The sequence below is a fragment of the Branchiostoma belcheri genome, unplaced genomic scaffold (genome assembly GCF_001625305.1).
Source record: "Branchiostoma belcheri isolate BF01 breed outbred unplaced genomic scaffold, Haploidv18h27 scaffold125, whole genome shotgun sequence".
NCBI classification, from domain to species: Eukaryota; Metazoa; Chordata; class Leptocardii; order Amphioxiformes; family Branchiostomatidae; genus Branchiostoma; species Branchiostoma belcheri.
In genome coordinates, this window is record NW_017802658.1 from 318,429 (window position 1) to 328,650 (window position 10,222).

General features: G+C 37.4%; 1 protein-coding gene across 3 annotated transcripts in view; it reads right to left on the minus strand.

Moving 5' to 3' along the window:
* Nucleotides 1–10,222, minus strand: part of LOC109463385 (synaptotagmin-7-like) — a 38,826-nt gene that overhangs the window by 17,433 nt on the left and 11,171 nt on the right. Inside the window, exon 1 of one of the 3 annotated variants that reach the window (XM_019760178.1) lies at nt 1,591–2,011. The exons of the other annotated variants lie outside the window; for them this stretch is intronic. Within the exon in view, the coding sequence (XP_019615737.1) occupies nt 1,591–1,612 (22 nt within the window). The 5' untranslated portion in view covers nt 1,613–2,011. Of the gene's footprint in view, nt 1–1,590; nt 2,012–10,222 lie in introns of those variants that run through there. 3 annotated transcript variants of the gene reach the window in all.

Consider the following 10,222-nt stretch of genomic DNA (forward strand, 5'->3'; position numbering starts at 1 on the left):
CGAGGTACATGCGCAACTTTCCACATGTGCACATGCAGAACAATACAGGTTTATTTTTCTTGTCTTTTTGCCACTGTACATGTCCTGTTCATCATATGTATACATTGTACCATATACAATTGCTGTGCGCTAAACTTTATGTTTTATCTATCTAGCCCAGTGTTCTCGCTAGCCTGAATTTTTTTCCTTCATCTCAAATTTCTTTCACATAATAATCCTCTCCTTGGAAAATTTCAGGCATGCTCCCCTTGGAAAATCTAAAACCTTAACCCTCTGAAACACTATAGCTTTTTCTGCATTTTGAGGGGCAAATTTTGCTGGTAGACTTGAGCTTAGTTTAATAACATATATTTGCATGCCAATTTTTGTCACTGATGATGAGGATCAGCCAACAAATGACAGAAAGGTGGATACTGGCTGGAAAACTAATCAATAGCCTGATACTGTAGTCTTCAAATCTGTATCAGACTTCCTGCTTCCCATCCCAACAGCCCACATGAACTTTTCACTTCTATTTTGAATATCAAGTAGCCCCATTTTCGGAGCCAAGTACATGTATATAAAGAGCTGAAACGTGTGTACTCTAAGTCTGAAGGTAGTGGTATAATCCTCCACACACCAGACTGGATAGCTTAGAAAGGTCAACTTATACCAGGCTATGGGGCTGATGCAATTTTGTTCTTCATATAAGGTTCCTAAGGTTGCTAAAGCTTTACATCAAAAGTAGTACAACAAAGCCAAAAAAAATCTAATTTTTCAACCTTTCGTAAAGTTTTATATCTAATTTCACCCAAAGAAAATTTCCTATCACTGTTCTAACCAGCTACTAGTTGATATGCTGTTTCATACTGTCATAAACTGAGTACATGCCAAAGTACAAAAATGTACTGCCATCCAAAATCAAACATTCAGATTGTATGTTTACCCTTCATTGGAAAGTCGTGATCAACATGTAGCTATAGATTAGGGCAAGATCAATATATCATATTCTCCATGCGAATATGGTACCCGGTATTGTGAGCTATTTAAATCTATTGTCTGATATCTCTTATAGAAAAGATAAAGCATGTAATATCTTGTATTTCAGATGAACAAAAACTTGTCATGCAAGTTTGAATCTTACATGGTTCTGCAAATTCTTGATGGCTGAGATTCCACAACTTCAGAAACAGAAGAAGCACTTGAAGATTGTTTTCACCTGTGCTTTAAACCATTTCCTTACTCAAGTCTTGAGGAAGAAAGACTGTGTATTTCTTGTTGCCACACCATTCAACCATCACATGCAATGTAGACACTATACATACCAGTAGAGGCACGCCTCATGACAAAAACAGACCAGGAAACGTACCTGACATTGCCATTATTGACAAGTAGTTGTCCAATAGTTTCTCATACCGTATCAAGACTCACAAAGTCTAGACTACGAAAATGATTGTTCAGATTAACTTAACCTAGTCAATGTCACATAGTAAGAATACCTGAATTCAATGCATTTCCTTTCTGCAGGAGATAACATCATTGCACTTTTGTCCATTGCAATGTAAGGAAAATGTCTGAGGAAAATGATACTGAGGAAGACAAAATACTTACCGAATTCAGCAGACCCAAGCATATCCTACCATTCCTAAGCAATGTCGACAAGGAAATGTCGACTTTACCCTTTCCTTAAGGCCAAGACCTTTCTTAGATGCCTTCTCACGAAGCACGAGATCCTGCACGACCTTCAAACAATCATAGCTCAAAGGTTATGATCAGACTTGATCTTCGCAGAGTTCAGAGGTTAGTTTTGACGACCGTAGGACTAAACTTCTTATTGGAAGGCACACGTTTGCCATGTGGTGAGAATTATTCCTGGTCCAACCAAACGTGTTGTGAAAAGGTTAGCTGAGTCGTGACCGACGTAACAAAGGGTGGGATGACGACGTGAGGTGTGCCCAAAGGCCCTTGTATGTTTTTAGGGAGGGCGCAACAGGAGGAATGTTGTTTTGGTAAACAGAAGCAACAGAGCATGTCCAGCACATCTGACGCTGACCAGTAATGTCAAAAACATCTGCCTGAGTCACATGGGATTATATTTTGTCTCTAAGCCAACCAATGAAAGATAAGTCTCTATGAGAAGTTAATTGGAAAGACAACAGCATTGTAGAATCTAGTAATTTTGGCTAGCCTACATGTATGTGATATTTTCATACCTTGACTTTTGAATATCTACATTGGGAAAAATCGGCATTAATTGTTGAGTTTCTAAGCTACTGTATGAAAACATACAGTATAATATATAGTAAAACATACACATAAAAACATGACCTGAAAGGTTTAAGTAAGTATGATCAGAAGAAAATTTCAAACTACACTTACTTGAGTCTGAAGAAAATGCAGACATTTCACTCTGGTACATTTCCTTTTATTTCTTATACAAATGGAAAAATCTACACATCTTACAGAGCATGAAAGAGTGTGTCATCTACTTGCTAGTACAGGTTAACTTACTACAACATATACTTCCTGGAAGTGTTTCCTCTCAAGTTTTCCAGAAATCATGACTTCCTGTGAACAATGTCAAGGTGTGGCACCCAGTAGGAACTTGGAGTGGTGCCAAGTATTAAAGTACAAAATTACAATAAGCATAAAAGGCCCTATGTAACAGGTGGTCATATAATAAAAAGAACCATTTCAAACTGTATAATTTATCAAAACAACTTTACCACATACAAAGACTATCATCAATGTTAGCAGAATTTTATATTTCACCTGTGTTCCTAAATATAACAAGTACCCAGAAAATGTGAAAGGCTAAGAATGCTATATATAATAGATGACAGTTCTTTTATGCACATATAATCTAGTAAAGAAAACAAAGACTATTCAGAAGTCATGAACTCCAGTTTTTCTGGGGAAGACACTTTGTGTTTGTCACATGTCTTAAACTTTGGGAAAACACATGACAGTCACTCCCAGTCACATTCTATACACTTTTGTCATGGTTGTCATAGAAATCGCAGAACAAACTCAAGTTGCAGACCACATGATGTCCAGTCCATTTCTTTTTTTGATGAAAGTCAAAAGTGGCCAAACAATCCAACTTAACTTTTCAGATTCCCTAAATGGCAATGGTATTTACAATGAATTAAGGAATGAATGCCATGCCAGTTCCCAATCACAGGATAACTTCTGTTGTCTGGTTGTGTTGATATTTGAGAAAACTGACCTGACAAGAAAATGTAAAGCCTTGAATACTGTTATTTCTTCCAAATAAAATGTGAAACAATTAGAGTTAAAGTTTTTAGATCCACGTAATGTTCTTGTTGCATGATTGTGTTCCATGAAATACAGTACCAGTAGTATTAAAGGGCAGAGTGTTAAGGTTTTATTTACAGCACTAAGGCCACACCAATTTAATTTGTTGTTTCTCGGATTTGCCCTGTCCAATTTTTTCTGATTTGCAAAAAAAAAAAAAAATTAGGTTCTGAATCAACGGCAAAATGCTCAAGGAAAAACATATTTTGGCCCCAACGGTTGAAGTTCAAAATCTACAGTTTTAATTATAAACCAGCCTGGTATGTTGACTTCATGGCTCATAATATCATATCATAACATTTCTGGCCTTCATGGGGTGCCCTGGCCTGTTTTTTTTTACCTATTTCACCCTGTCACTTCATATTTTTTCTGGGAAAATTCAAGAAACAACATACTAAATTGGTATGGCCTAACAGGGACAAATCTCTAGTGTCTGTGCCCCTCCCTGTGAACCATTAAAACATCATTTGGCTAAGCCTTTTTATTGGAGGGATTAACAGATAGAAGAAGAAACTCCCTGGGGGAGGAAACCCTACACTGTAGTACACACTTCACACTTACTCAATAAACACTGTTATGTGTTACAGTGATTATGGAGTTGATAGTATTGTTGGTTGCCTTTGTTCCCATGTATAAGCAAGGTTTGCAGTAAACAAGTCATACATCATGAGCAAAAGCTCAATAATCTATTAAAAGCTATTTTTGCTGTTCAGGCTATCTATCTAAACTATGAAAAGCCATACTTTTCTACCTATTCTATCAGATTCCATCCAGGGTTTTTGTAGCTGCAGGTTTCTCTAATGTAGTCTCCACCAGACTCTTTTGCAGCCTGAATATGTAGTAGAAATCAGCCTAAAATTTTAAAAAGAATGTAGCTGGCCAAGGGGAGCCAGCTGGCCATAGAGGGTCCAATTTGTCTAAAGTGTCTGAACCTGCAGTCAAATCATTATCCAAGGCTAAAGGAAAATACAGCTATAGATCGAGGCATTCAAAGCAAATGGCTCTTACATGTAAGCATCAAAACTAGTACATGTAGTACATGTATATCTCATCAGGTGTTCATGGTATTTATTTGTTTTATTCTGTTTATGTATTTCACTCTACAGATTGTCATCAGCAACAACAGTCTGGAGTATTACATTAATAAATCACTTTCTGCCACTCCAAAGTTTCTTTACCTCAGCTTTTAGAAAAGTACATTATTCTAACAAACAATGTATGTATGTTGAAATATAAAAGTTTGTACTGTTGTCAATAGTGCTGTTTTCACAAGGTCAAGTTCAAGAAAAATTTCAGAAACAAGAATATCTCTGAAGTGGCCTCAACAATAAGCCACTACATAACTCTGGCCTTTAGCGACCTTGTCAATGGTTAACCTTAACCTATATGCTAAGCACACACAAATGCCAAAAATAACAATTTAACCTCCAGCATATTCCCTTTCCATTAGTAAAATAAACGGTACATTTTGCAGTAATGGGCTATTATATTAGTACAAACTGGCTTTAACCTGCCATCTGTTGGTAAAGTAAACAGTTTTTACCCTAGCAAGTGAGAGAATATCCAAGAGCTTTCTGTTTTAGCAGCCTGCAATGACAGGGGTGCCAGAGTATACAGTGCAATTTTACGGAATACAGAGCAATTTTACTAGTAAACAGTGCAATTTTACTAGTAAACAGTGCAATTTTACGGAATACATGTACAGTGCAATCGTATTAGTATACAGTGCAATTTTACGGAATACAGTGCAATTTTACTAGTGACGTCCGCAATCTTGAAACTAAAGGGAAAGCAGGGAAAGCTGGGTCCAAGTCAGATGGTTAAAATCACTAGTAAAATTGCACTGTATCCCGTAAAATTGCACTTTAGGCCACACCAATTTAATTTGTTGGTTCTCGGATTCGCCTCTTCGTTTTTTTCTGATTTGCAAAAAAAAAAAAATATGATTCTGGTTCTGCATCAACTGAAAAATGCTCATATTTTGCCCCCCAACAGTTGAGGAAAGTCCTTTTCTTCCTAGTTGTTACAGTTTTCCCATCTATCATTGCAGTGGTTTGATTAAAAGTTCAAAATTCAATGTTTAAATTTCAACCCAGCCTTTTGTGTTGACTTCATGGCTCATTTCGTAGCATTTAAGCCTATAATAGGATGCCAAGACCTGTTTTTATTTGTATTTTTTTTCGCCCTGTCGCTTCATATTTTTTCTGAAAAAATCCGAGAACCAACAAATTAAATTGGTGTGGCCTTATTCCGTAAAATTGCACTGTATCCTCTGGCACCCCTGAATGTGCTGATTTACCGTGAAATGGTAATTTGTCAAACAGTAGCAGTACAGGGGATAGAAATTACTCTTGGGAATATTGGGAAAGTCCCTTGTCAAATTTAAAGGGTACAGGCATGCCACCTCCTGGTGTGATTTGAACCAGCTCTAATCTTTCACACATTAGACACGCCACTTGTCTGTGTAGATTTGAAGGCAGTATTTTCTATCTGTTGTTAGCAACAAGATGACTGATACATGATGCTAAGGATAAATCCTTTTCTTCCTGCATAGTCATTAGAATTCCCAGAACAACTCCTTACTGAAGTACCTAAATGCCAGTCCTTTAAGCTTTAGGCCACAAAAAATTAATTTGTTGGTTCTCGAGTTTTTTTCAGAAAAAAAAGAAGTGACAGGGAAAAAAACAAGCCTAGGCATCCTATGATTGTAAAATAAGCCCCGAATGCTACAATAGGAGCCATGAAGTCAACATGCCAGGCTGGTTGAACTTTTCATCAAACCATTGCATTGATAGATGGAAGAACTGTAATAGCTAGCAAGACAAGGACTTTCTTCAAACCAAAATTTGAGCATTTTGGAGTTGGAGTTTTTTTTTTCAAATCAGAAAAAATGAAGTGGGCGAATCCAAGAACTAATTGATTAAATTGTTTTGGCCTTACTACGCTCTCGGTCATTTCCCTACTAAGTCATAAAGTCATTTCCAAGAAAGACCTTTAAATTTACCATCAGAAGAGCTGACAGTTAACTGATCTTTTTTTAGCCCTCTCCACACACTGCAAAGTTCAGATTCTTTTATGGGAAAACAAGAAGAAAGGAGATACCAGTACCAAATGTCAGAGTGCTATATGCCCAGGTGCTAAGCAGACTGACAGACAATTGCCATATTATTTTTAAACCCTTTGTCACTTAGGAAAGTTCAAGTTGCTTTTATAGCACTTCAAGAAGACTTTAACTCTATTAGCCAGCTGCTCCGCTTTTACTCATAATCTGACCTTGTAAAAGGGCTCACCTTCAGGACATGCCAAATTGATTTCTTTGGTTCTTGGTCTTTCTGAGGAAAATTTGGCATCATCTTGGAGACTATAATTAAAACAGAGGGCTGAAAATGAAAAACCTTGTATCTGACTCCTCTGAAACTGTGTTCCAAGGCATAATGAGCATGTTCTCCCTATAGACTTTGCTTTTGTAACACTGTAATAATTTAGCATTATCTTTTCAATTGAAGAACCAAAAGATTTAGATTGGGATGGCCTGAACTATAAGCTTTAAAACCCAATGTTACCTGGTACTCATAATATGATCAAGAAACATGTGAACCTTTACAAAGACTTATTGCATTTGCCTTACTTTCCTGCTTGTGTTTTTCCAAGGAAACAGTACACAAAAACAGACAGGTGAATCACCGATCTCGTTAATGGAGCATCCAAGGGAAAAGTCTGCTTTACCTGCAGCTGATGCATGTCAGCTGCCAAAAGGTCACCTTTAGTTTGTATGATTTTTGGCGGGAAAACTGTACCTCTATGCTAGAACATTATACAGATATATTGTCCTTCTTGCTCTGTGTATAAGATGTTAAAATTTCATCCTTGTCAAAATTCTACAGATTTCTTGAGAAAAAAATTCTCTAACATGAGTTAATTTTTCCCAAAAGCAAACATTCTGAAAGAAAAATCAAGACAACTTGTATATTTGGTAGATTTCTTTATATGATATGTCCGATGAGACCCAAGGATGTGAAGTGGCATGGCCAAAGCCAAGTAAAGCGGTTTATGTATTGTTTGGTATACCCTTAAGGGTCAAATACTGTATGGTCTTTAATGTTTGTTTTCTTTCTGAATTTCCACCAACAAAAAGGACATGGACAAATATAACCTAAGACTTGAATTTTGTGGAATTTGATTTTGAGTCTGTTCCAGCCAATGCTTCCCTACCAACAAGTGCCAGTTAATTGTAGACCCAAGTTTTTAAAACATGTTTAGATCTCAGGATAAAGATTATATGGACTGCAGATTGTTTATTTAGGGCTATTTAAGACTTACCTGGATGGAAATACCTGACTATGTATCCAGGGGATGTACATGTAACTGGGTTCACATTAATCTATTATTCATGTACCTGATTGTTCGTTTTCTTAGAACGCAGGTGCTGTAGATTATATTCATAGCAGTAATCACTGCAACACTAAATATAGCTCTTGATAGAAGGTTGATTGGAACATTCATAGTACATGTATAGTGCAAAAATAACCTGCCAGACAAAGGTTAATGGAGGTTATAAAAATATGTTTCAATCTTCAGGACATAGAGCAAAACCAGTTCATGTTTCAAAGACGTCATCCACTAAATGCAGTTTATACAGACCAAATTTGAAGTCGCCTGAAGCTAGTGACTACTGTACCCTTTGAAGACCACTTTACAAAATTCACCAGATTTGTGATGACCTTCTATCATTGTATAAAGGAGATAACCTACTTGCCTCTATAAAAGCATTTTCCCCCAGAAGGCTACTTTCAAGGTAGTGTGGTGACAGGAATATGTCTATTTTAGGAAACATTTCAAGTGACAATTTTTCAAAAGGCTTTCAGCAAAGATTCAGTCTACTGACGTCATGCTCCCATTATCGAATTGAAAAGACTTAGTACAAATGTAGGTAGGCCCAACTTTGACAGTATCCATTCTGATGGCTTGCTGCTGGGCAAATGACAAAGTTTCTATGATGTTAGGCTAAATTGTGCACAAGTTGAAGCTTTAGAAGTGGAATCGGTCTTACCAGTGTGCTTCTTTTTTCTTGTTAATTATGCGTTTTAAAACTATTTGATATTAGAGTGAAATTACTATTAAGGAGGCTGCATATTTTGGATTCAGCTAAATTCATTTTCATAAACTGTATAATAAAGTATGTCTTTCACAAACAAAATTTAAAAACAAAGCACTCAAATGACAGTACTGGGCCCATATTCAGGGGAGACAAAGCATATATAAGAATGTTGCAAATATCCATTATTCGTAAGATTTTGTATTTTTTTCCATAGTATTTCATCCGTTTTTCTTACATCTGTATGCTTTTGCAGAGTGCTTTGTGTGTTTCAAGTTCATTAAATTTGTATGAATGCTAAGATCCTTGGAACTGTCATAGGGCTTCAAGCCTCTTGTGCATAAACCAACAAGTTGACATACTTCTGGCTAGACCTTGACAGACAAGCCTGCATTCCACATAAGCAAGTCAATAATAAGGAAGTAACTGGACAGGTGCCCACAACAGTCACACATGATTAACCAGCTCTCAACCACAGATAAGACAACACAACCCTTTCTTAACACCATGGGGAAAAATTAGTTGTCCTATAACGATCAACGCGGCACGTGTTGTACACGTAGGACAGATTTTTAATGGCTATTTTCGTGTGGCACATCCAGGATGCCTGGCATTTTTTTTCGTAAGACAAATTATTTTTTTGCCCCATGTATACTGGCCCATTTCCTATTGTTACTGGTGGGTAGCTGCTTCTGTCCACCTTGTGAGTTGACATTTTAGGGAGAACATTGAGGGTTGGCATCAGAGCATGGCTAAACCAACAGCAGGATGACACAGTCCAGTGGTTAGTAAAGCTGCTACTGGATACCAAGGTCGAGGTTTGAAGCCCAGCCTAGACCTTAAACACTTGATATCAGATATATTACATGTATAAATATGTAAAATGTGGAAACTTGGTGTAAAAGATTTTTAAAAATGTTTCTGAGAGCTGACATATAATGGTGCTTTATTTTAAAATTCTTTAATTAGTAATACTGTAAGTCCAGTTATGTTCACGAATGCTTTATTTCACGAGATGGAGCAATTTGGGAGTTCACGAGGTCTATGACTTCGCGAGTCGGTAATTTTTAACAAGGCGTTACATGTCTGCAAATTTACCGACAGTCAATAATTTTTTTCCGCGTGAGGTACGTGCGAGGTACGCGCGGTTAGAACATGGTTCCGTTCCGTGGACATGACACTGTCCAAACTGAAGCCCATCCATGCGAACTGGGTCCTGGGTGCACTGGACAGTATCGCCAACAACGTGGGCATCGCCAGGGGATGGGACCGCACAGAGATCTGAGCCGCTGTGAGCCGACGGGCGCGTAAGTAAAACAAAAGCCGCCGCCATGTTTGAACTTTCGACTCGCAAATGTTGCCAACTTCTGCACAGTAGTCCTCGCGTAAATCATCTTTAGTTGTGAAATTTTAGCGCACTGTTCCATAAATTTGCTGTTTGGGAACGTTTAAAACCATGTTGATTCAACAAATTGTAAAAAAAAAATCAAGCAAACTTAGACCATTAGACAACGCGCTATGTAAACAAAGGCCGCCATGTTGGATTTCTTGTGATTTGTCGATCGGCTCGGCGGTTACTCGGCGGTAGATTTTCGTGCAATTCTTCCCTGTAAATACCTGTTAATGTTGTATATGTAGCGTAAATTTTCTTGGGATGTATGGAAATCTTGTGAAATGATTTTTTTGCGTGTAGCTTTGGTGAGTAACGTTGAACTCGTGTAGTTTGATCTCTCGAGGTATAGACAAAGACCCACGCTATCCCGCTTGGTTCTATTTTTTCCGATTTTCCGTACCGTAATAATTCTGCTTTACGTGGCTTGTACAAGACAA